The sequence below is a fragment of the Phallusia mammillata genome, chromosome 2 (assembly GCF_965637545.1).
Source record: "Phallusia mammillata chromosome 2, kaPhaMamm4.hap1.1, whole genome shotgun sequence".
NCBI lineage: Eukaryota > Metazoa > Chordata > Ascidiacea > Phlebobranchia > Ascidiidae > Phallusia > Phallusia mammillata.
In genome coordinates this window covers 3366929-3394420 of record NC_137253.1, presented here as the reverse complement: position 1 = coordinate 3394420, position 27492 = coordinate 3366929, and the positions used below count along the sequence as shown (strand labels likewise).

At 37.3% G+C, this 27492-nt stretch overlaps 1 protein-coding gene, 1 non-coding gene and 2 pseudogenes across 3 annotated transcripts in view; 3 read left to right on the top strand and 1 right to left on the bottom strand.

Moving 5' to 3' along the window:
- Nucleotides 1–55, top strand: part of LOC145212162 (receptor-interacting serine/threonine-protein kinase 1-like) — a 2197-nt gene extending 2142 nt beyond the window's left edge. The window contains exon 4 of the mRNA XM_080080203.1: nucleotides 3–55. Within this exon, the coding sequence (XP_079936329.1) occupies nucleotides 3–55 (53 nt within the window). The remainder of the gene's footprint in view (nucleotides 1–2) is intronic.
- Nucleotides 46–119, top strand: Trnas-gga (transfer RNA serine (anticodon GGA)). The gene has a single exon. It is a non-coding gene; the product is annotated as a tRNA-Ser (tRNA).
- A 161-nt stretch (nucleotides 120–280) lies between these two features.
- Nucleotides 281–20797, bottom strand: LOC145212161 (uncharacterized; annotated as a pseudogene). The gene is made up of 12 exons (XR_013856654.1): nucleotides 20703–20797; nucleotides 20449–20631; nucleotides 19896–20128; nucleotides 5207–5286; nucleotides 4888–5060; nucleotides 3546–4411; nucleotides 3219–3317; nucleotides 2565–2694; nucleotides 1945–2069; nucleotides 1735–1824; nucleotides 467–562; nucleotides 281–402 (listed from the first exon to the last, which is right to left on the bottom strand). The product of XR_013856654.1 is annotated as an uncharacterized LOC145212161 (transcript).
- LOC145212396 (uncharacterized) overlaps nucleotides 13152–27492 on the top strand; it is a 182923-nt pseudogene continuing 168582 nt past the window's right edge.

Sequence of the window (27492 nt, the reverse complement as noted above, 5' to 3'; positions counted from 1 at the left end):
AGGCAACGGTGATTGTGATCCGACTTTCGGCGGTTTCTCCACTGAGCCTGTGTAGCTCAGTTGGTAGAGCGCGAGTCCCGGAAAGACTCCTGTCGTGGGTTCGAATCCCACCGCAGGATAGATTTTTCTAGCCTATGCCTTGCCATATGTGAATGCTTGGGAGACCAGCTGATTCGGTATTATGCCTTTAATAGGCCTGGCGTACTGTGTATTATCGATAAGTATGCCGTGATCGCAGGTCTGAATCGATGCTTCAGGGCTGATCCCAGTATGAAAATATTCATCTTAGCTTACTTCCAAGTATTAACATAACATAATAATAAATACCTTGTCCGTCACTTAAACGTTGAATTTTCTTTTTGATAATTTTATGGTTTTTAAGCGCTTGTTTCAAATCAAAACCTTTAAATAGTTAGCAATAATAGCTTTAAAATAATTACAACGTGTTTATCTGTTATTGGTTTACCTGTAGGTTGCTGTAGTGATGAGCTGCTGGAAGTAGGACGGTTTTCTGTAGGTACAACAGAGGACTTTACTTCAGTTCTTAGAAGTCTGCTGGAATCTAAACATAGTTGTGACAATCCAAATAAAATCCACCATTTCCGCCAAACAAATAAAACTAAAGGAATTCATTAAAGAACAAATCATTACCACCACCAGGCTTTCAACATGGTCAGGTGTATTGTGGAAAATGTTTTTTTCGTTTTAAAGTACACTGCACGTTTTTATGTGGGGTTGATTTGTTTGTAAAACAAGGTATATTTTTATGTTATTTATGATATATGTTTAGCGTAGTACACCATGCATCAGGCTTCTTAAAGGCGCCATACCGAATCAGCCGGTCACCAAGCGTTTATCATATGACAAGAGGTAGGCTTAAAATATACCGCCTGTGGTGGAATTCGAACCCCAACTGAAACACTGATATTTTTCTATACTAAACGAAACCTTTTGTTAGCTTCAATCTATCCAAACTTTAACCAAAACTGCGTTATATGTACTAGTGTGTGTATGCGATTCCCACCGATGTGATCGGTCAAGTGCATCATGATTGGGGTATATAACCCGCTATATAACCCCTCGCGTACCGGAAACTACTTTTCTAGCCTGCTGTACGCGGTTGCGCTTTCGTTGTGGGAAAATCTACGGGCATTTGGCATGTTGCCGCTGCATAAGCTTTACTTGTGTTTACCTTTAAATGTGTTCATATAATATAGATTAGCAGGTTCTTATTAGATTTTATATTAGACTGAATGTTCGCGATTTACTTCATTTATTTATTTTTTTTGATATCTGGACTCGTTGTGGAACCAACTGAGCTTCACAAGTTTAGCGGTGAGCCCGTCAAATATCGAAACAAGCACTGTTGCCTGCAAGTCCCAGAAAGACTCCTGTCGTGGGCTCGAGTCCCACCAGAACCCTTGCCATTTGGAAATGCTGCTTTGGTACCGCGTTTAAAAGGGCTGGTCCTGGTGATTTATTTATAACTACGCCGTTATTACAGATCTGAATAACCGCTTTAGGGTTGATCCCTGTTACGAATTTACGTGCACCCTGACTGCTTGATAGCTATCAGGGCGTTGCTTAAATAAAACTAAGTTTGTTGATGTTACGAGAAATAAGTTTAAACCGGCTCAGGCATTTTTGCCGTCGTTAACAAACATTTCGTTAGCCAGGTCATAAGCTTCAAAACAAGCACACAAGTCCCATTTATTTGACTCCATGATTGGTTACCTGCAGGTTGCTGCGGTAATATACTGTTGAAGCGGGCGATTAACTTTTGTACGGACGGGTTGGATTTTTCGTCATCGTTTGTGATGGCGTCTAAACAAAAAATGTCTAAAAAAGTTTTTTTCTTACTGCCCATAAGTATTCTTTTGGTTACAATACGTTTATCAATATTATAAATAACTATAAGTTTCTACGAGCCGACGTATCTCATACCCGATTGCTGTGCATTGCTGCTGGTGGGAGTTTCTCCTTGTTCATAAGAAGGTAATTGTATGTTTTGCTGGGAGGCATCTATTGGTTCAATTGATTGTTTCTTGGTGCCGACTGATTCTATTGACGATAAATCATTGTTGGTTAAGAACTGGGACCTTTGTTTACCTACAATGCTTTTTGTTTTCGCCTATACATATTTTAATAAAAATATAACTTATTTTTGGACGAATACCTATTTCCTCGTAAAGTTATACGAGTTGCCGCTAAACCAATATTGACTTTCCACCATACTGGCAACGCATGTTAGCTGTCGTTTAAGGCGGTGATTTTTAAAGTTTACACAATGGCAGAAATAGCTTTTCTTTCATAAAAGTAATTCTCCGCTGTCACCAGTTTGAATGCTTCATCGTGATTCACATTTATTTTTGTGTAACAATCAGATTCGTCGTGAAATATTGATAATGTAATTGCGTGGGTCCGTTATCAATTGGTTGAGTGTGACCTTGATTTTAATATGCGCCAAGTGTTCCGCGACTTAAAGTAGGTAAAACAAAAACTGGTAAATTTATAACGATGTTCTAAATTATCGGAATTTCCATTATCGTTTTGCCCACCATATACCTGGTTGCTGCGGTTTGCTGAATGTAGGACTTTCCCCTTGTTGTGAAGAAGAAGATGGAGACCGTACCTCATGTGTGCCCTCTGTAGATTTGATTGTCTTTTTTATGGCCGCACTTGGTGTAGAGGGACCTGAAAGTTGATTGCTTTTAGATATCTTTATTTAGTGAATACATTTGCATTGCTTTCCGAGAGAAATACAACCAAGATTTATTAGAAACATCGTCTGTGCACCGAGTGAAATTGTTTGACGTTTCGGTTGCCAAAGACAAATATTGACTTACAACAAACTCGCAGAGGGCGGTTACGGCTTTATATTGAACTTTAAATCTCATAAGTTTTAAAAAACGATCGAACAAACAGCAATGTTACGACAAATAAAACAAAGTTTAATCAATGAAAAATAGTTTTGATTGACCAGGTCGGAAATGGGAGACCTGCGGCCACTTAGCTCTAAAAGTGCGCTCTATATAGTTTTGCCGTTGTAAGACCTAAACCTTGGGATTACATTACACAAAATTGTTAATGCGGCATTTGAGGGTTGTCAAGTGGCTTCATAAACTGAGCATGTCAACCTGGGTCAAGTACGGGGATGCTGAAGGTTATATACCAAAAAATTTGACATTGTTAAATCCTACCCGGTTTTGTTTTTTCACCTTGGGGGGATTTTTTCTCTTGCTGAGAAGAAGGATACTCTTGTGCGCCCTCCGCTGGTTCGATCAAACGTCCTTCGGTTCCACCCGATGTGAAGGGCACTGAAATATAGATGGGTGACATGACATAACGACTTAATATCTTTCGATTTTTTATGTTATTGTGTAAATTCTGAACAGCGATAAAATATAACACATCAAATTATCACATTGTGTCCCAACTTAATTGTGATAACTACCAGTTCCAAAGCGTCTCGGGCAAGGAAATTTGCTTCTGCTCGGAGTTACTTCTTATTATAATAAATTTATATGTATGACCGATTAATTTACCATGAAAACCTCCGGACCGCGGTGAAAAATAGTGAAGAGGAACGCGTCGACCTTCGCTGACTTGCGGTTGCTCGTCCAAATTTATTTGAGTCAAAGTCGTCAAAACTTGAGAAAGTAGCTTGGTGTTTTGTTGCTTATCCAAACGCGTTTTTAATTCTTCTTTTATCTCAGTCATTGTGGGACGTTTTGTGGGATCTTGATCCCAGCATCGCTTCATCAGTAGTTGGAGTTGCTCTGCGATTTCTCTGTCTTCACCGACCAAAGTTTGTATCCAATCCTGTATTTCCTGGCAGTCTGGTCTTTTTCCGTTCTCGATTAGCTGCAAAAGCTTTCTTAGTGGTTCGCCGATCAGATGTGGATAGGGAGCTTTACGAGCAAGAAGCCAGTAAGTTAACATGCTGAAAGCGTACACGTCATGCTGCTTTCTTGGTTTCATAATTGGGTCCTTAAGTTTTTCTGGAGCAGTGTAATAGGGAGTATACTGTGGCCTTTCCTTCTTGCTTCTTGCCAAAGGGTTTACAGTTGCCGAAATACTGTAAGTGGCCAGTTCGGCGGCACCGAAATCGATTATTTTGCAACGAAGCTCTTCAGTAAACATGACATTTTCAGGTTTCAAGTCCTGATGAATTAAACGTTTGTCTGGTAAATTGTGACAGAAATCCATTGCTGATGCTACTTCGTATAAAATGCGAAGGCGCAGAGCAAGGCCCAGTTCTTTGGATGTATCCTGAAGTAGTTCTTTGAGATTCCCGCCTTTGTAATATTCCATCACAATTCCTATTGCGAAAGTCCATTTGACATAGCCATAAACCCGAACAACATTTTCATGGCCGGCTTTCTGCAAGTGTTCCATCTCTTCTTTGATTCTAAGGAAATAGGTTTTTTACTCAACTGCATGTTGATGTACTGTGTATGGGACCACGAGCGAAGTCCGGTAAGGACATGTGAGGTGGTATGTTCCTTCAAATGTGATTGGGGACTTCTAACCGTAATAGGTTTGTTTTAACGAAATAACAACGAGTACAATTTATCAAACATCACACAGGCCCCATACGTCGCTTTTGTAATCTTCGGTTATTCGCAAAGACTCCTTTCTCAATACACATCAACACACACTGCGCCAGCAAGTTGACACAAAATTCAAAATTGGAAAGAGTTTTTAAAATGATCATTTTTAAAAGTTATTTGCGCTTCGTAACGTCATTATTTTTATAAACTGTTGTGATGTCATCGTCACAAAATTCTTCCACAAAGTTAAAGTACCAACCCATCATTTTAAAGTACATCCCTACCATGTTTGCAATACATTAAGGTACCGAAAATGAAAAGTCTCATAACTTACGTTTTTTCAAGCCGCGCCTTTTCCTGCTTTCCACCAGAGACCTTAAATATTTTTATGGCAACTTCTTGCTTTAACCCATTATGATATCCAAATAGAACATCCCCGAAACCTCCTGAACCCGCCACAAAGTCATTAAGGTTGCACGTGATGTCACCACAGTCCAATTCTTGAAACTGTTTCAGAAACAAATAAGGCATTTGCACTTTTACATGTTTCGAAAACATAAACTTAAATGGGCAACAGTTTTTTTTTAAAAGCAATGCAACGTTCAAAAAAAATTCTGCATGCCTTTAAGCTTGTACATTTTTAGTTTACTTACTTCGTTTATCGAAGCCATTGTAAATCAATTTTTTTTGGAACAAAATCCTGCCAGACAAACTGTGCCGATTACAGAGTAAACTGGATGTTATATCATCTCAAATTAGACATATATTTACATTTTTTTGCAAAGTAGTGACTTTCGCGTCGAACTATAACAAATGGAAGAAAAATTAGGCTGTTTCGCGAACAACAACTGACAAAACCTAAAGCATCAATGAGAAGGATTGTATGAACTTTATACATACTTTTTTCATTTTACTTCTACTTGTTACTGAAGTGAAATGATGAAAATTCACGCATGGATTGTTATTTTGTAACAAAATAATCATTCAACCGTAACATATTTGTTGTGCAACGCTGATTATACAAATCGTCCGCGAGTCCAATTTTTGTTAGAGTGGCTTGGAGACGACCACGTGGTGAGTGACGTCATTAGTTGTTGTTCGACGGCCAATGACCTACCTGAAACTAGGCTTTTCTATATATTGCAAACTTGTATGTTCTACTTCTTATTTGATCTATTTACCACATAAACCACTGAAATTGAAATGCACTGAATTGAAATGCGAAAAGTCGTGTTGTACAAAGTTTTGCCCCAGCTAATCTAAAACTCCAAAGGAATGAGTTACATTTTAAAAGATTACGCCCGAAACATTTTCATCAATTAAGTCACAATTATCATCTTATTAGATGCGGAGGCAAAAAAAAGCTTTCAGTCGAGTTTCACCACGTCACTTTGCAACAATAAAGCTGGTGGGTTAGGGGAGAACGGCACTGAGGCGTGACGGGTAACCAACGTAAGGGTTAAACTGTCATCACAACGATAGAAAAGCAATTGTTCACATTGCGCAAGTGTTTGTATCAATCTCGGTATCATTTTATGGCAAAACTACCCAACGCAATCGTTTTTATAACACAACGCAGGGCAAAACCGGAAGGACACCGGAACAAACATTGTGCTTAAACGAGAACAAACACTGTTGTTTAGAGGTGTGAAGCAACTGTTAGCTGATTACTTATCGCGTTTGCGCGGGAGTAAATGTTCTACTGCTCTAAAAATCCGTCCTACCTCTCTACACTGATAGCTTAGACCTGACGTTTAAATCACACGATAATGTGTCTGAATTGTGATGCACGTGACCCACCAAGAGATAAATTAAGCAATGCGGCTTAACGCAGAAGTTTTCGATAAAAATTAAACGAGAAGAGGTAAAGAAGAATAAAAACTCGATACTTCCACAAATCTCATGCGGCTAAACAATCAGTGCAGTACACAAAAAAAGAAAAACAATGGTATATTCCAGGATTGGCAAGACCTGCTTCATGCTCGAGCCGCATATCACAAAACTTAGTTTTAAAAGAGCCGCAACACAAAAAATCAAAAACGAATTTATTTACTCACAATCAAGTGTAGTCTTTTAAATGATGATTATTGTTGTGTGGTGATACTGTAAGTCTCCACTTGGGCTGCAAGGTTTTTGAAATTAGACTGTTTTTGTGTTTAGCTTCGTAATGACGTTTCAAGTTACTCTGTTTTAATAGTTATATTTTCCTGTTTATCTTACTTTTTTGCAATTATTTCTCAACAAAATTTTTGGGCAAAACTTTACAGTTATTGCTAGTATAAGCAGCAATACAAATGTAAAATGTTTTTTATGTCAGCCCTGACTTACAGCTTCAATCTGACAATATATTTGACAACAATGCACAAGCTAGCACTCTTCTGTACAATAATGTTCTTTTCGGTTTGCGGAATGTACATTGGTTATCACTAGGGCGATTATTTTTTGACTTCAAAAGGGTGCCCCCTTCCCCCTGGAAAAAAAGAAAAACGCAAACGGTCGCAAATTTCGCATCTTAAAATAAAACCCAATAAACATTCACACAGTGTTATACAAAAACTATTCCTGGAACGTAAACTGAAGACTTCGTGGGTCTCCACCCCGTTAAACGCACCGAATACAAGCTGTAACTGTAACAGAACAGGATGAGGTTTTACAACAGATTAAATGAATCGAACATTATTACTTAACAATAGCTCGGTAACAAGCATATTATTGCGTCATTGATGGATGTGTCAAAAAGCCATTATGTGATACCTTCACTGTATCTGTTCTTACATCTGATAAGGTTCGTGCATATAAATCTTATTTTCGTTAAAAATCGTTTGCCAACCTTCCACATATTTCAGTAATAGTTAATATTCTGTTTATTGCACTACTTTGCTACATTGGGATTGGCAAGAAAGATATCACTGTCAGATGATTTTTGTTCTGAAATACCGTTTATCGAACGGCGATGTGACGATAGTTTGCCCTCCCCTGTATTTTTCCTGCGAACGCCCATGAGTGGAGCCTACTTTATACTGTTGTAAATGGCCCATTGTCTGCTTATTAAGAATCAAAACAACACACGTCAAAACGTGTACAATTTTGGTAGTTTAGGTGCAGCTCTTGCTTCGGTTTTGCTTTATATACTTCATGTATCTTTCGTTTACACAAATGCATTGAACAATTTTTGTTGTGTCTTTGCTGCAGTTTTTTAGCAGTGATTTTTAATTAGCTCATTTCCCTTTTCAGAATAGGTTAGGTCTGTTTTGGGATATTTGCCCTTGTTATATTTTTGCACATTCTTTCGCTTCGGTTCCATTAGCCTACAGCTATATTTTAACTTTTTGTACAATAATGCGTAATTTAACTACTTGAGTTCTTCATAGGTCAAAATTTTTTCAAAAAAAGTTTTTTAAAGTCAAAATTTGTCAAAATTTTCAATTTGTGGGTCAAAATTTTTCGTTTTTTGGGTCAAAAAATAATCTCCCTAGTTATTACAAACAGTCAGTCTATCGTTATGTTAGAAAATGCTTTGTTTTATAATCAGGTTAAACAACACGGCAAGATGGGGAAATACATGTGCAACGTAAAAGAGCCTCAATCAAAGACTCAAAGAGCCGCATGCGGTTTGGCCACCCCTGCGGTATATACTGTATGGTGGTAAACTGCTTAGGCTAAACCCGCTAGACGGTGCACCAGAGTTATAATTTGTCACGTTGTGGTCGGTGCATTCGACGAGAAAAAATTGTCTGCTTTGTCAAACTCGGTTTCAACAGCGTGGAATGGTAAACTGAACAATCATTCTGACAATTCTAACGCAGTTTCTTTTCTATTGCTTTTCTGTCGAAACTTTGCTGTCATTGAGATACCGTTATTTTAAATCTAGTAGACGCAGAGCTTGTCAAAAACAGGATACGTTACTATATGCTTAACAAATAGTAACTGTTCTGTATCAGATATAAATGTTTTACTGACATCATCACATTTATCAACCCCACCACTTCATTAAACTTTTTATACACTAGTTTGTGTGGTCGCCACCACTGGCCCAGACAAAAGACTTAAAACGTCAAGTTAGTGAGAAAACAAGTTATTTTAAAAGTGTTACCTCTCGTCAAAAAGTCCTTTCGTAATACACATTTTGTAAACAACAAACAAAGTAAAACTCTTAGATTTATGGCTTACTCTATTTTTACTGCGCAAGTGCAGTCGCCTAAATAACGGTTGGACCGACCACACGACTCGTATCAATGGAATGCGACTTATTTACTGCAGCGTAAAGAAAAAATGGTGTTTTTCACAAACTCGCCGAGACCTCCGCGTTCTTAGTTGTCATCAGACCGTAGAAGGGAAGGGGCTAAACGTAAAACGTTTCCGGTGAAAGAAACCATAAACCTGCTCGAAAACAAGATCAATTGTTGTTGCGTTGAAACTTGGCTCCAATCTTGGATGCGTTAATAATACTCTAAAGCAGGGGTGGGCAAACTTTTCAGTGCAAGGGCCGCATTCAAAAGTTATTAATTTTATGGGGCCGCATAGTATTTCACCAACGGCCGCCAATTGCTTGCTCGTTTTTGTTTTAAAATAACTGGTGTAAAGAACTTGGTTTACATCATATATATACCATTTAAAGTCACGTAAATTGCTCTGATTATTAATTTCTAACTTTAAGTGCATAAGTTAAACGAAGCTATCTGTTTGCGACGTCATAATTTGTATTGTGACGATTGCGGTGCCTGTTTTTCTCATTGTTTGCACACAATAAGAGGATAAAAAGCCTGGCGCATACAGTTACTATAGGCTGGTAATCTTTTTTCCAGTCTCACCAAATCTGTTTTTAGCAGTTTAAAAATTAAAATATTTGGCAAAATAATTTTAGTTACGTCACGGCCGCCAGTGCATGTATTTTAATATACATGTTTACGGCCGCATAAACTCGTCTCTGCGGCCGCATGTGGCCGTACGGCCGCAGGTTTTGCACGCCTGATCTAGCCCAAAATATTACCATAGCATATTTTCAGCTATGTGCAAATACCATTGTGGTCACTTGATTGGACAAACAATGGCTGGAACGCTACAATTGTAATTGTTTCAAAATAAACAAGCATTCAAAAAAGCACGTTTTTTGGGTAATAAATATCTTGCGCAAACATTAAACAATGTGAGCCGCCATCTGTAGTTGTTGTGCGGGTCTGTGTTAACGATTCTGAAGCCGTGTTTAATGTCCGTTTGCAAGTACTGCAACGACCAAAACTTGATCTAAAGTGACCAAAGTTTTTGCGTCAACAGTGCAAAGTGGGCTGTATTTGAAAACGTGAATCGCTTTTACTTTTATCTACTTTTGTCGAAAGAAGAAATTGTGTCAAGTGACGATTTGCATAATTACGTGGCAGAAACAACAGAAAGCACGTAAAAAGTATCTGTGTTTAGTTCCTAAGTATTGTACGGGTACAGATACTGCACATGGTATAGGTATCGCCAAGTCGCACCATCGATATTTTTTATTATTTTTTAAAACTCCACGCCTGTGCTTATAATATTATTCAGCGTTGCTCGGTAACTTTCTCTTTAAAATTTACTAACATTTGGCGGGCCGCGTGAACTCCTTTGCCGGGCCATAGTTTCACCTGCTCTAAAGTTTAAACTGGTCAGCTGGGTTGTGTGGTAAATATTTCCTAACACATGACAAAATTGTTTAATTACAAAACGCCGGTAAAATGATGTTTATGTCTGCAAAGGTCATTCCATAGTTCAGCATTGCTCAACTTTGTCGCATTCGTTTATCAAGCTTTGCCACGTAAGGTGTATCAAGCACACAAAGCAACGTTTCCAAAATTTTTGGGCAACCTGTAAGTCGAAAACAAACGTCTACCTGCAGATTTAAATGATACTGAACTGAAGGCTAAAGTTGGGTGTGGAGGCATAAATGAGCTTTTAGTCAAGTATCGTCACGTCGCTTTGCACCAATCAAGCTCGTGGGTAAATCCGCTAGGCGGTGCACCACAGTTATTATTTGTTACGTTGTGCTCCGTGCATTCGAGGAGAAAAAAATGTCTGCGTTGTCAAACTCGATTACAACAGCGTGGAATGGTAAACTGAACAATTGTTCGGACAATTCTAACGCAGTTTCTTTTCTATGGATTTTTTGCAGTCATTGAGATACCGTTATTTTAAATCTAGTAGACTTGCAGAGCTTGTCAAAAGCACCTTATGTAGCACTACGCTCAAGTAACTGTTCTGTATCAGATATAAATGTTTCACTGACATCATCATATTTATCGTCTGCACCACTTCATTCAACTTTTTATACATCCTTCTGTTTGGTCGCCACCACTGCTTAAAACAAAAGACAAGCTAGGGAGAGGACGAGTTATTTTAAAAGTGTTACCGCTCGTCAAAAAGTCCTTTCGTAATACACATTTTGTAAATAACAAAATATATTGCGCAAAACTCTTAGATTTAAGGTCTATATATTTCTACTGCACAAGTACAGTCGCCTAAATAACGGTTGGACCGACAACACGACTCGTATGAATGAATGCGACTTATTTACTGCAGCGTAAAGAAAAAAAGTTTTTGGCAAACTCGCCGAAACTGCCGCGTTCTTAGTTGTCATCAGACCGTAAAAGGGAAGGGACTGAAGGTAAAACGTTTTCTTAAACTTCATGGCTGTATGTTGGGCAAAGGAAGTTCCTCAATAAAAAGTATAAGCGTTGCAATATCCAACATACATTGGTTATATAAGATACCAATACTATTCCCAAGTATAGGGGTCACAACACCAATAAACATGACAACATGGTTATTCAATCTTGGGTGCGTTAATAATACATTTAACTCTAAACTGGTCAGCTGGGTTTGTGTGGTAAATATTGCCAAACACATGACGAACTGTTTAACTACAAAACGCCGTTAAAATGATATTGTCATGATATTGATATGTCTGCAAAGCTCATTCCATAGTCAGAACAGCAGCATTACTCAACTTTTGCGCATTCGTTTATCAAGCTTTGCCACGTAAGGTATCTCAAGCATACAAAACCACGTTTCTAAAATTTTTGGGCTACTTGTAAGTCGAAAACGAAAGTCTACCGGCAGATTTAAATGATATTGAACTAAAGGGTAAAGTTAGGCATGGAGGCATAAATAAGCTTTTAGTCAAGTATCGTCACGTGACTTTGCAACAATAAAGCGGGTGGGTTGGGGTAGAACGGCACTGAGGGGTGACGAGTAACCAATGTATGGTCGTCTCACAACGATCGAAACTCGCCGAGACCGCCGCGTTCTTAGTTGTCACCAGACCGCACAAGTAAGGGATGAAGACGATTGTGGTTGCGCTGAAACTTGGCCTTGTGTCTTAAACCGAACGACTTAAATTTCGAATATGTTATGGGTGATTTGTAAAACACCATTATGACAACACTAGGCTGTGCTGCTGTGAAAATACAACGTTCATTAGTGATAAAATCATGAGTTGTTTCAAAATTTTTAAAAACGCGTTTAAACAAACATCTGATGTATTTCTTTTTTGAGAGTGTTACCAACCTTGCCACGTTCGTTTATCAGAATCTTTTTCGTAACTCATCTCAAGCATGCAAAGCAACGTTTCTCATATTTGCAGGGACAACGTGTAAATAAAAACAAAACCTACCTGCATTTTTGTTCAAACTAAAGGTTAAAAATAGGTGTGGAGCCATAAATAGGCTTTCAGTCGAGTCTTACCACGTCACTTTGCAACAATAAAGCTGGTTGGTTGGGGTAGAACGGCGCTAAGGCGTGACGTGTAACTAACGTAGGGGCTCAAGTATCGTCACAACGATCGAAACGCAATTGTTCACATGGCGCATTTGTTTGTACGAATCTGAGTGATTCTGTGGTGCTGGTTGCTGCAAGTGCAAACACAACATAACATTTGTGAATCAGTGATATTTATACCCAAACCATAATTATTCGTTCTGCAGGTTATTACTTTTTTACATATTGCTAATCTTTGTGATTGTAATTTGCAAGATACAAAAACTACATTTTGTTGCCAAGCAACATACCAATGAGTAGATAAAACTAAACGTTGCCTATATGTTGTGGGTTGTATTGTATTTTGTTTACAAGTACATTAGCAAGGCAAAGGAAGTATAAGATATAATCGGTAATTTGGCACGAAAGCCACCTAACACAGCTGCAAAAAATCACCAGTTGTGAAAGGAAACAATTTAAGGTTTTGTGCAATTTTTTGTGTTTTGTGCAAATTGGGATAATAGCTTTTCCGATACGCTGGACTGGTGCTTATGCAATTTGGGGCATACATTCGATCTCTATGGTACAAGCGGTATCCGCAGTGAGCCAATGTCATGAAATTAGATTTCCTGGGTTCACCACAAATACTACACCGAACTTTTTCTGGGATATAACCAACTTCTGGGTTTTCTCTTCCCAGTAAAGTCTATTGTGTACGTAAAACTAATGAACAAATCTAACGAAAGCACCAAGCAATGCAAAAAATACAAAATCCGCCGATACACTGTTTACTGTTTAGTCCAACTTCGTGACTTTACCCGTTCCCTCATGGGATGTTTTTAAATACACTGAAAAGTTGCAAAATAGCAAAAAAATTAAAAATATTTTTGCAGAACTACAAAATAATTAAAACGCAATCAGAAATGCTCAGGGTATAACTTGTGTTGAGACTTGAGTGGTTAAACCATTAAAATTTCACTGTTGCAAGTTTGCACTTTGCAGCCTCAAGTCATCGTATTTGTTGAATGGTTATTTCTTTAATCATACTAATTGTGATGTCACACACATGCACTGTGTGAATGTGATGTCATACTTAAAGTGCATACAAAACCAGGAGCGATTTTCTTAAAATCACAGGCATTTTTCAGCTATCAAACCTATTTATTTCTTGTTTTAGAGCTATTTTCTCTCTTTGGTTTGTAGTTTGTACATTCTACTTTGTTCAGTTATGTTGTTTAGTCTGGTTTTATTACTTGTGTTACCCCTGAATCATGAATGTTTGAAATTGTAAATTGTTTTTCGGAGTGTTACAATATGGAGAAATTCAAGTGTTTTGTACGTGTGCTAGCTGCTAAGGCTTTGCTTATTTGATCTGTTATGCACCTAACAAATCCTGACTGTTATTTTTTGTACTTTTTAAGTTTCTGAGCAAACAAGGAAGATTTGTATTGTCCACCTTTTGGAACTTACTTCCTAAATTCCTCTTTCAAGTAGAGACTTTTGGCTGAGGTTTGTTCTTCACCAGTTATATTATGCTGATAATAGATATTATTTTATATCTTGTGCTAAGCATATCCTTTATAAATGACACTTTTTATTTGGTTTACCCTTTTTGGGGCTTTCTGCATTTAATTTTGGAACATTGTGGGTTGAATATGAGTTTGTGTACTCAATGTATTATTTCTTCTCTAATAGGACCAACAAACATTACCACTCAGTGATGTAACAATCCAGATCATTGATAACATGACAATACCCCACTCACTAAAGAGCAGAAAAAGCATGAATTGGCCAAACAAATTATAGGTGGGAACAAGATTCCAAATGACCCTTTTGGATACAAATTTAAGGATGAAATCTTTCCTGTTAACAGAAGTAGGTTAATAATTTTGTTGTTTTGCATTGATACTTGTGTTACTTTGCAAATGTTTATTTAAAACTTTTGAATTTTAGTATCAGACTAGAGAGCTGGGATTCTAACTTCTCCAACAGGTTTGACTGATGATGACCAGAGTGGACATGCTGTTGCGATAATAATCACTCATTTGCAAGATTTCGTTCAGATACAAAAAATTATCATTGCTGTTTGCAGGTTTGCATTTTTTTTACTTCAACTTGTGCAAAAGTATAAATTATACTGTCTTTTTTACAGATGCAATATTGTGTATTTTTTATTTATTTACCAATTACCTATTTTGTACACCTCGTGTTTATTTAATACATTTAATTCATATTAGTCTGTGAAGGGATTCGCTCTTAAGTTTAATTTAATTGTTTTTGTCTATTTTAACTTAAGGGTGTGCAATTTCAATTCTTAATGTGTGAATGACTTAAACAGTTTACTTATTGGAGCGTTAAATGTTTACTTAACAACTTATATTGCGATTTCATTTCCCCTACAGCCCTACCTTCCTATACAACTATCAACTATGAGAAATCACTTAAGTGGGACGGCACTTAATAAATGGGTCAAGGACAAATTTTTCAGCCAACATCCAACGGGAAATCCCCCACTGATACTAAAACTTAAATCAATTGCGCTCACTGGCGGATTTGTTGTCGCGAATCGACTTGCCACTGAAGCCGGAACTTCACCACTCATGAAGGTACGTCACATTGGTAGATAAACTGGAAAATGTCAGGCGTATCAAAAGTGTGTATTTTACGATTACAAAAACACTTGTCGGTTTTACGCCACTGTTTACACCCAGGTTAAACTTACCACTATTTGTTACAACATCAAGAAGATAAAACAGTCGCAGTTCCCCAAACATCTGACTTCAACTAGGGAAGAAATACCACAAGCTTTCGGTTTTGTAAGTTATTTGGCCCTCGCGCATCATTACCAAATTTTTATATTAAAAAATTTACTCACCTCTGGTTTATACTGGAGACCGAATATTCGGTTTGCCGAATTTACTCTGCCGAATCTTTTTTTGCACAGATTCGTTTTCAGTCAAATAATTTGTTGCTATTCCAAAAACCAATCGTTTACCTATACAAATCTAAACAGTAAAACCTGTCGTTTCTGCTTATCACACAATCTTTCAAACTACGCCATAACAAAAATCGCATCAATTTTTATTATTAGTTTAAAACTTTATCGTTTTTCCCACTCCAGACAAAAAGTCAGTAATTCATTGGCAGGCTGGCAACCAAAGCCCTGGCCCCTTGTCCACTGAAATAAAACGATCATGAAACAGAACTATTCTGTTCTGCAACACCACTCTTTGCCCGATAGAAAAACGTATGTTTTAATGTCAAACCCGTGGCGTGCGACGATTTTGATACGAAATTTTTCTATTCATTCAGCCGATCCCAAATTGCCGATTCGGTGAATCTCTAGTTTGTACCACTACTTCACATACTGAGATACGTCTTAATTAATTTTCGTCATCGTAATTGTGGCGATTATTAGACCTAACATTAACTGCGTGCCAAACCTTAGTTTCAGGCTGGTAAAGTTTTGTGAGAGATTGCGTGTCATTTTCAAATACGTCGCATACCACGTGTTGGACACCCCGTTGATAATATATTGTCTCGTCTCGTACGACCAAACCGAAACGTCGTAAGATGTCACATCACAAATATTTAACGTTCATCGTAAACGCTTCTCGCAATGACGTCACCAAGTCTTCTTTTTAGACAACTCACCGTACATCGCGCCACCAAGTGGCCAGTTATTCCCGGTTGAAACGTGTGACGATTTAAAAATTGTCCATCGCATCATGGTTCATAGATATCACGTTACGAATTTTACATTTTTCTCTTTAGTATCAAGCGGCACAACATGTACCGTCTGGGACGAGGAACGCCTTACAACGACAACCGGGCGTAGTGTTTGTTCTGGTGCAAATCTGACTCCAGGACCGCAAGCAATTTTCATCAACACGACAATCAACTCAGTGGTCGCTGACATTCTGTCTCACGCTGTGAGTGAGTTTGGCACGACTGCTGCATCCAGCGTGTCCATCTTCACAGAGACGAAATCGCCTTCCATAAGATGTTGGTTATTTCAGATCCGATAGTAAACAATGCGTCACTTTCCCGTTTGTCTCGATGTTCAATTAAACTTTGTCGCTTATCTGATCAAAATCTAAAAAGGCGTTAGGTTTTTCAACATGTTTCTGATCTACGGGATATTTAATTGTAGGATTGTTTCCACAGACAGGTGCACGTGCTTTAGGGTGCAAGACATGCGCTGTGAGTATGTGACATGGGAACGAGTTTTAACCTGACAGATACGCAAACACTTCGTGGAAATAGAACTTGTGGAAATTGATAAAAAGTTGTCCTTATTGTGTATATTTGTTTATTATTCTCCAATAAACAAGCGCTCCAAACATGCAAACGAATGAAAAACAACGAGATCATCAAGTCGATGATGTGCCGTTACTTCTCGGGGTTGGTGTCGGAACTTCCGGAAACAGAAGAAACGAAACGTTTTCGAGAAACAAAACAAAGTGACCTTCCAAAACGAGGGTCTACAGGAGGTCGCACAATTGACCGGCTGTAGTTATTTAACGTGTCAACCGATCGTATCACTGGGGGCAGTTACATTCTCACACATACACACGACTAGGAGCAGTATGAAACAGAGTGAGCGACGTACGAAAAGGGGCGGGTCATTTACGAAAGCGGTATAAAGGCACACCGGGAACGATATGGAGGCGGAAAACTACGGGGACATAAATAGTAAAACAAAAAGTTGTTCTTATGGTGATGAGTTTGGCTCAATCATCTGGGTTGTCTATCACAGGTTTGCGAATTTTGTTTATAAGCTTCATAATTAAACAACACATCACACTTTAAAGTTCTGTCTTTTGAAAACTGCTGATACTCAACTACTTTGTTCCACTAGGTGATGCACCAGAGTTATAATGCGTGCTGCTGTGCGTACCGCATTCGAAGGTATTTATTCGATTGTAACGTGTTTATTTGTGATTGGTTTAACTGCAGGTTGCTGTGGTGATGTGACGGAATGGGGAATATGCTCAGTGAGGGTTCTTGCGGGTCTAGTTTGGTCTAAGCACATGATTTGTACTGATATTTATATATTTAAATTGATTTATAAGTACTCTCTGCAAAAGTTAGTTGAACATTACTAAATACTAAATTGTCCGCGATGTAGAATAAACCTTAGACATTTTATTGAGCAAACGTTTCGACAAAAACAAAACAATTGTCATCGTTAGTGAAAGTTTACCTAGTTGAATATTGTGTTGCCAATTCTTTTACATACCTTCTTGGTTTCGCTGCATATTGAGATCAGCTCATGACAATCCAGCGTATTTAAACAACAACTTCTAATACTGAATCGACTTGCATTGTACATTCTGTGCTTTTTGTCAAAGCAGCATGGTTCTAACTTTTAATAGTTCATCTCATTTAACTATTGACTTTTCATACGACGCAAGCTTCCAGTCTAATCAACAAACACAAAAATATTTTACTTATTACTCAAAAAGCAAAAACAACTACATTGCTGCCACTTTGCCACTCGATGTATCGCACCCGATTAGCTGAAAAATCAGGTGCTGGTTCAATTTCCTTGACATCAGAAACCCGCATGACACCAAAATACATCTTTTGTTACCGCAAGCCCCAGCTGCATGACGATGATCGGCAGCAAAAGAGTTGTCGTATGCTCGTTCGGACATTACATTATGACATTTTTTTGGAAATTCGACCAACTATACCTCAACCTCACTGCGCCGTTCTGTTGTTACGCAAAAATATTTGAAACCAAATTCTGTGGAAAATTGTCTGGCGCGCCTGTGCTCTTTACGCCATTTATCAATATTGCGGTGAATCCTTTGTGTGCGAGTTTCGAAAGTTTCAGTGTTTTTGTGTATGTTCAGCTATTGTATTACTTGCGATTTTTTTCAAAAAAAAATAAAATTTAATAGACTTTACTTGCACTTAACTGCACCCAAAGATAACGTTTTAGGTTTGTTTAAACCGGTAGTGGATTTCGAAAAACAACTGTTTAAAAAAATGACTTTTTACGTTGCAACGGATGTCTACCTATTGTTTCAAAAGTTCTGTTGTTGTATGGCCTTATTTGGTTGTTGGTGAAATTTAGAAGGCTTATGGTAACAGAATGTGGAGGTTACTATTGTGCACTTGAGTGTCATTTAAACGATAAATAGTAATAAAAAACACTCTTGCTGAAAATAATGCAAAACTTCAATATGGGTAATTTTTATGACTTCAATTATGTAAAGTACAAACGATTTCAACGGAGTCTGAATATTCATATTTCAAATTGACAAATAGAAAAAAGGGGAAACAAAATCTGCATGACAACACACATTTTTACAATATAGCTACAATAGCTCCAATACAAAATGTATAAATAGTCAAAAAACGAATAAAAAAACAATTTTGCTGAAAAAAAATGCAAAACTACAATATAGCTACAATACAATATGTGCTGAAGTGTGACATGACGACGAGCAAAAATAAAACATTTTACTGATAAACAAGATCTTTAGCGTAAAACACTGAAAATCGTTGAACGTCGCCAATGAACGTCGATAACGTGACATGAACGTGACCTCAGCGTCGTTTTGTTACCCTGGACCGCTTTTACAACACACTTTTAACATGACTGCCATGCTGCTTTGAAACGTGTTGTTCATTTGTTGACACTCGGATGGGTAAAATGTTTGTTCGAACACAAACTCTCAAGTTCAATTTTAGAAGTACAATTTGCCGAGATGGCCGATTGGTTAACTTAACGGCCCCGTGTTTCCCTGACCAAGAAACTTGAGAGACATCGCTTCAACGCAGTGGCTAATCATTCGCCGGACTTGAAAAAAGATACAGGCTGCCCGACGGCGGACTCGTTTTAGCATGACGCATTTAGGCGTTGCCCGCCCACCGAGGATAAAAATAAAACAAACAAACTAACAAGCAATCTGTGGCTCGTTATCTATTTCTGTATTTTTAAAACACGGGTGCCTCACACACTTGCGTCAACCAACTCTCTGATCATATACACTTTATCAGTTTGCCATTTATAACTTTAACTGTTTGTTTAAAATGCTTTGTTGAGTGCAGCGTGCGTTAGGGGAATATGAGTAGCAACAATAGTTCGTAGTTGGTTGAAAGAAGCCGCAATTGCAAACGTATTTCGAAATTCCGCCATCATGGAATATCGTTTCGTGGAGACCATTTCTTCTAAAAATTTACCGAACCGCCTCTCGCATCGATGTATGTTAATTGATTCGGTCCAGTTGGAGCTAAGATAGAAATTGAAGTTTGTTACATTGGCATAAACTTATCAAAAACTTACGAATGCATCGGTAATTTTCTGCTGCAAACTAGAGGGGATACCCAAGACACAAGTCAAGTTAAACATCAACTTAGCAAATTAAAAACGAAACAAAATGATGTTTTAATGAAGGCTGGAAAAATACTAATGTGCTGGTCGAGATGCTTTAAAGTGTGATATACAAACTTTATTTTGTGAATTAAGACAACACGAGTTACAACGATATATCAGTAACAACAAACTGAGATGTGTTGCGTTTTGTAAAATTGTGCAATGTTTTCGTAATGCCGACTTTTAACTGGACAAGTTCACAGTTTTTAAAACAAGCAAAGACTTTTACTCACTTAAGTGACGTTTTTCTAAGAAAACAGACTTGACGATATCCTGTAGATTTAGATTCTTAAACCTGATCTCTAGTTTAATCTCCTTAAATCCGTGTTTCCAGTTTTCGCCGTCCGTCCTTTTCAGGCGAAACTGCCAGGAATCTCTGATGCCCCCCAGTATAGCAATATGTTCATCAGGGTTTGCTACCGCGTTTCCAGCACTAACTTGGATTTGAACATCTTGTCTTTGGTTTCTGTATTTAGAAAATTACAAAGAAAATGATCTATGTATTTGGATAAGTTTAGTTAAAGTTTCGATTCAAACCAAATTCTTTCATATAAATGAGGGAGTGACCACTAGACGGCGGTATCCATGCAGTATAATGCAAGAGATGTTGATTTGTGCTTCATAATAACATCTTGGGTTGCTGTGGTCGGTGATTGTAGGCTAATTTTAAATACTTCATCTTCAAATATTTTACCATTAACAACGAAAAGACCCTCACCAGACTACGTATTACAGGCTAATGCTAAATACGTTTTAACAAAACACAGTTTTTGTTTAAGTACTAACCCCAACAGAATAATCTTGTCAAAAACCAGGTTAAGCGGCGTCACATCTTTTGCTGACTCAATGTTGTCACAAATAAACACATGTGCGATGATTTCAGATACGATGTCTTCCTCGCAAGGAGAAACTGCCAGGATGATTGCCGTCTCTTTCATCAGACCAAAAAACTTTCCGACAACGTCATAGCTATATACAAATTGTTTCAATTGGTAATGTAAACCTTTTTGTATTATACTGAACAGTGTGTAATGCCATACATGCTAAAGTGGTCGGTTTTGAAGGTGAATGATCGGGTGGTTTGGTCCATCAAGCATTGTGTCAGAACTTCCCAGTCGGAATCGTTTGTTTTGTGGCGAATCTTGGCGAAATAGGAAGACAACTTGAATAAGTTGTTTATGAGTTCAATTATGATTATTATAACAGTTTGTGAAAATAGTTAAAAATGCCTTGCCAGGACAAACAAAACTCAATCACTCAATAACAAGTTAACTTACTTTTACGGCAACAGGAGATGCTTCGACATTCCGGTAGCAGGTAGGGAGTGTGATTTCTATAGGTTTCCGAAACTTGAAACCTTCTGGCTCACATTTCAACATCGGAGTGAGTCGGTCAACGATGGGATTGTCAACGCCGAATAACGAAGTCTTAAAAAAATACAATTATTTTTCTTTGAGGACTTACAAACCATAGATGCAACATAGAGCTGTGGTTTTTAAACTTGTTAAGCTTGTGGCCATAGAAATTAAACATTTATTCCCTACCCAGGGCTTGCTTAAAAGTGTTTTGAAATTAATTTGTTACTCTAATACGATGGACGAGACTTTCTTTGGTGTCATGCACATACACATTTTGTTGTAAGTCTTAAAACATGAAATGGGACATGAACTCGGATATTTCTCGGCTTTATATTGGGTAGAGCTACTAACACCATACCTCACTGCAGCTTCACATTGAGCTAAATTTGGATAGGTGACACAAAGAGCCGAATTATTAATTTACAACCTAAAGTGGTGTAGGGTTGAGTAGTAAGTTTTTGAAAACTTTACGTTACAAAATATAGTTTATACACATACTTTTATATAGTTCATACAAATTATATACTTATAATTTTTTTTAAGTTAGAATGATGCGACTGATTGTTATTTAAAAGTTTAGTTTTAAGACCTTTCCGTTTGTGGATCCATACTCGGAAGTGATTACAATTTGCACCTCATCATCACAAGCACCTTGGGGAATTTTAACTTGACAGCAACCCGCTCTTAGCGTTCCTCCTTTCACACCCACGCGTTGCGAATCGGTGTGAAAGATATAGTTCTGTTTGAACAAGATAAAATCGGTTGAAAACTTATCTCAACGCTTTCAACCGCCAAAGCATAGAGGTACACGAAAATGCTGCAGTTGTGAATAGGTAACGTTGCTGTAGAGAGCTACAGTGTATGTGCATGTTTTCACATGGTACAACCAATATAATAAAAAAGCCACTTTACATTTTGTATAACTTTTAAAGCAGTTGTTTTAATTGTTATTACCCCTGCTAATAGAACAACAAATTGAGTTTTATTCACCATTTCATCAAAAAAATAACCAATGATCACGTCACATAAGGATAAAGTAAAAGAAAGGTTTTTTTCTATGTAACTACCCCCTGAAATGTCACCCCTTCGGGGATAATTATCCACAAGTTAACCAATCCACAGGTTTGCGTGTAAATACCGACCTGTTGAGATGTTACTTTTGACCCAGTTGAGCGAAAGAAAACTGAAACTATTTCTTCCAAATGTGTAGAAACTTTTACACTGGTTGCAGGTGGTTGTGTATGAGACTTTACATTGCGATCTTGGATACTTGATACGTCATTGCCTTCCTTTTTCTGAATCTGTTGTTCAGCGTTAAAATTACTAGCAATTTTGAAGAACAGCAGTGCTTTGCGATATTCCCGTTGATCCATGTGCGTTTTGCCGATTTCCCTTATATCAGCTGCAGTAAATTTGCGTTGACCTTGCAAAACAAAATTATCGTGTCGATCTTACATCCAGATCTGCACAGTCACATATAAATCATTGCACTTTAACTAAAATAACTTTAACTGACTTCCAACTAAATAAATCGTTACAATAAACAGTTTTAAATGACTTAGGGGAACGGTTTGTTTACTTCGTTTTTATCCTCAGTTGAGGGGCAACTTTGAATGCTAACAATGTGTTTGCTGTCTTAAGTTTCTTGCTCTACGGAACGCAATGCGGTTAAGACAGGATTAGACCCTACAACCGTGTAAATACAAGGCGGTTAAAGACAACCCACAACATGTTGTATTATTTCTTTTCTTGTAAACTCACTTTTGAGTAGCTTTGTGAATTTCTGTCTTATCAATGCCGCTTCTTCATAGTTTTTTTCTTTTAAACTGTTATGGTATTTCTGAATCAGCTGGTCTTCAAGTAAACGTTTGTTTTCATCTGAAAGTAAGTGAGTATGCAAATAGTTGTTTTCTTTGCGTTCACTAATAATATGTTCTGGTTGTCGTTATTAGTATCTTTGTTTCTAAAAAAAGTAGTTATTACTTAAAGTTATTGTGAACAGTTAGCATTGTGGAAATGCAACAGCATTGCTATGTTAACAGAATTTGGTCAAAAAAAAGGTTCTAAATTGTACCTCAGATCGAACGTAAACTTACTTTTGAGAAATTCAAATAGTTCCTGATCAACTGCTTTTGCTTCGTCATATTTCCTTGTTAGAAAATTAATAAAATTTTGAATCGTCTCATTCAGGCTTATATTATTATATTTACCTGAAGATACAAAAATTGATAAAAACAGCCGTGAAACACTTAAACTGTATTGTTGTATGTGTTTATCAGTTGTACAATGGTTTATTAGTGCACGTAGATATTTAGCATAAAGGGCTTGTTTCGAATGCAATACGGATGAAGTTAGAAAGGTGGCTTTCTAATATACTTTCATTTTATATATTCTATATCATATTCACCAATTTAATATACACATCATTTGATTTACAAATATGATTGTTTTTGCAAACAAAAACGAATGGGTCCCCACACGAGTGTTTGTGCGGATTTACGGAAAGAAAATCTTGCGGTTATTTTTAAAATTCTTAAGGACAAATTATTAGAAAGCACTAACCCAAAGTATTCTTTTTGCATGTCCGTATTCTTTTTGCATCATTATTGTCACATAAATTTATTGTTCTTCAGTAGCCTATTGCGGTGTAGTCGCCGAACGACCGTTTAAAAATCTTTTGACATGGTTTTAAATAGCACACAGTCCTTAGTGATTAACAATAATGTTTCTCTCAATCTATATTTGACTTACGTATTGTTTCTGGAGTATATGTGTAAAAATTAAAGAAGCTACGTTGTGACAAAAAATCATTCTCAACTGTGTTCTGCGTTTCCTACAAGTTGACCTTCAGTCGTCATAAGACGGCCAACTTGTCAATTACCGTTTAATCCTTTTTATTGGATCTTTAGAAAACATGTAGGTTTTTACCTTCATGTTAATCAACAACGTTTGCCTGAAATGTACAAAACCTAAATATCGTTTTAATCACTTCTAAGATACAAAACTTTGGCCTAAGCTGAAAATACGCGTACTAACGTAATAAAACCACATAGCATTACTGCGCTGATGTCTACTAATCAAAAAGACTGCCGCTTAAAACGTCCGTCCACGCGTCCAGTTGCGATTTCCCGCTATGCATTAATTTGCCGCAATTGTAAACCAGTGAATTACTCCCTTGGGCTTTCCAGTGTACACATATTATGGGCTGTAACGACAACCATTAGGCCATTGGGCCGAAATTTTGATCACCAAATGAGTAACCCACTGCAAACATTTTTTTCCTAAAAATTTAACTTTTAGCACATATAACGGGCTTGCATTTCTGACCTAAGGGACTGGAAAAAGTGAAGCCAATTATTTCGGGGTTAAAGGGGTGCAAAATGGGCAAATCCAATAAAAAGTTAGAATATTTAGAATAGCTTACATTGCACCAACCAACAAAGCATGAAACTCCTAGATCATGTACTTAGGTCAGTACAGCTGTTTTAAAGAAATTACGTTTTGGGGACCTGTTGTTGAACCCTTGGATCATTTTGGGTCAAACTTTAAGAGGAATAAATATGGATAAATAATTAACATCTGTGTAAATTTGAATAAATTTAAAGCACGCTTTCTTGACCAAACGCGTATAACAAACCAGCGTTGGACAGAAAAAAGAAAAAAATACGGACAAAAACAATATGTGTCACGGAAACGGGACCCCTAACAAGCAAAAACTTTTACTGATGCCCAAGTGACGTTTCTCCAAGAAAACAGACTTGACGATATCCCGTAGATTAGGATTGTTAAAACTGATCTCCAGTTTAATCTCCTTTATCCCTTGTTTCCAGTTTTCGCCGTCCGTCCTTGTCAGGCAAAACTGCCACGAATCTCTGATGCTCTCCAGTGTAGCAATATGTTCATCAGGGTTTGCTACTGTGTTTTCAGCACTTACTCGGATGTGGACATCTTGTTTTTGGTTTCTGTATTGGGTTTTACTTACATAAGACCGGTGATTTTGCATGTACAAACTTACAAAAATATAAATAAACCAATACATAGCCGTCTATGGAAGTGCATGTTTTGGGAATTACAAACCATAGTATGCGTGATTTATTTTACCTGTTTTTTTTATTTTATGAAATTTTGCTTGGCATTTTTTGCGTAATATTTATTTGGTAACGTCAGTCCACTATAAATGCTACCGCAATGATGCAAAGCCATATTTGTCAGAACTTGTTATTCAGAATTATTTAGGCTGCTGGAAAACATGTTTCAACAAAACAACACAGTTTTTAACCTTAGAACTAACCGCAGTAGCACGATCATATCCAAAGCTGAATTAAGGGGCTTCTCATTTTTCGTTGACTCAATGTTGTCACAAACAAACACATGAGTCACAATTTCGGATACGATGTCTTCCTCATAAGAAGAAACTTCCAAGGTGATTGCTGTCTCTTTCATTAAATCGACAAAATCGCCAGCAGTGCAGATTCCGTCAAAGCTTTGAACAATAATTTTGGAATTTGAAATAATTACTAGAATGCATAAACATAACAGTATGAGAACATACATGCTAAAGTGGTCAGTTTGGAAGGTGAATGATTGAGTTGTTTGGTCCATTAGGCATTGCGTCATAACCTTCCAGGTAGAACTGTTGGTTTTGTCACAAATCTGCGCAATACATGGTTGATAGCTATAGAACGATATGTTAACAGGAAACGCACACCGTTTTGAAACTTTTGGAGGCAGACCTGTCATGGGTTATAAGTTGGTTTAAGAAATACCTTTTAAGCTAATTTAAAGTATTTACCGAATCACAGGTGAGTATAAACAGCAGCGTATGATATTTTTACTGGTAAACAGCACTTGTTTTAGTTATTACTCGTGTGCTTGAATTAAAAAATAAATATTTAAATCGGTGGAGCTGTAAAAGTAAAAACTAAAATCACAAAATTCCGTATACATTAGATATTAAGTTCTCACGTTAATAGCTCCACCAATAACCTAAGCAGCAGAGACATAATTTGGTAGAAATATACAAAACACAAAGCTGTGCTTGTCCTTGACTGTCGTTTTCAGCACTTACTGCGACAGAAACAGGAAATTCTTTGACATTCCGGTAACATGTAGGGAGTGTGATTTCTATTGGTTTCCTAAACTTGAAACCTACTGGTTCACATTTCAAAATCGGAGTGAGTCGGGCAACAAAATCATTCTCAATGTTTAACGCCGAAACCTTAAATAATAAAATTATTAAACATTAAAGTTTAGTGATTAGAGATAGTACGTATATACCACTGTGTTTTTCCTATTTTGATCATGGGGTTCATCGAGAAACTAGATGTTTTGCCACCCTTGATCCCCAGTTGTTCTTTTTGTGTTACGACACACAGTTTAAGAATTACGGACACATAGACTATGAATTAGCCAGTAATGGGGACCCATGAAAAAAAAAAAATCTAAACAAGCTCATAACATGACAAGAAATAGTAAATGTGAGGTTCGCGAGAGCTTTTTGAACAAACTGATCCTTTCCTTTTAATTTTCTTATTGGAAATCGCGTTTTTTCACACATGTACAAACATTTATCACGCTAACATGTAACATTATCTGCAATAACCTCTTTGCCTCGCTGTAGTAACGTATTTTACTCTACTCTTCATTACCTTTCCCACGGTTATACAACATATGTTTAGCCACCCAATTCAAATCTAGCCCTGTACTTTTTCTTGGCCAAATAAAAAACTAAACATAAACCAATTGTGTCTGTTGTTTTTTAACATAAATTCTAGTTTTAGGTGAAGACCTTTCCGTTTGAGGATCCATATTGTGAAGTGATTACAATTTCCACCTCATCATCACAAGCACCTTTAGGGATTTTAACTTGACAGCAACCCGCTCTTAGCGTTCCACCTTTCGCACCCACGCGTTGTGAATCGATGTGAACGAAATATCTCTGCATGCAAAAGGATAACAAAAGTTGAAAACAGTAATATTACTCAAATTTCGGCACTCTTCAACCAAACTGCATCACAGCATAAAAGTGCACCATAAAAAAATTTTGAGTAAACGTTGCCGAAAAGAGATGCAGTGTGTGTTTATGTATGGTACCACCAATCAAATACATTTTGCAGTGGTTCCTAACCGGGTATGAATTCGTCTCAAGGGGGCATATTTTTAAACTTCAGGGAGGCATTTATTTTATCTACATGTGGTTTGTAAATAGACATTATAGCTCTGGGAATATAACCTGTGAAGTTGATAAAAGGCCTAATTTTATCTTGCTATGGTGTAACATCAGCTATGCAGTCTATTGGGTAGGAATGAAATTATTTTTTGTGAAGTGAAGAATTTTCAAAATTGGTTGGAAATCATTGTTTTAAAAGCAAAACAAGGGCGATGGATAGGCACAAACCTGTTGAGATGTTACTTTTGACCGAGTTGAGCGAGAGGAACACGAAACTTTTTCTTCCAAATGTGTAGAAACCTT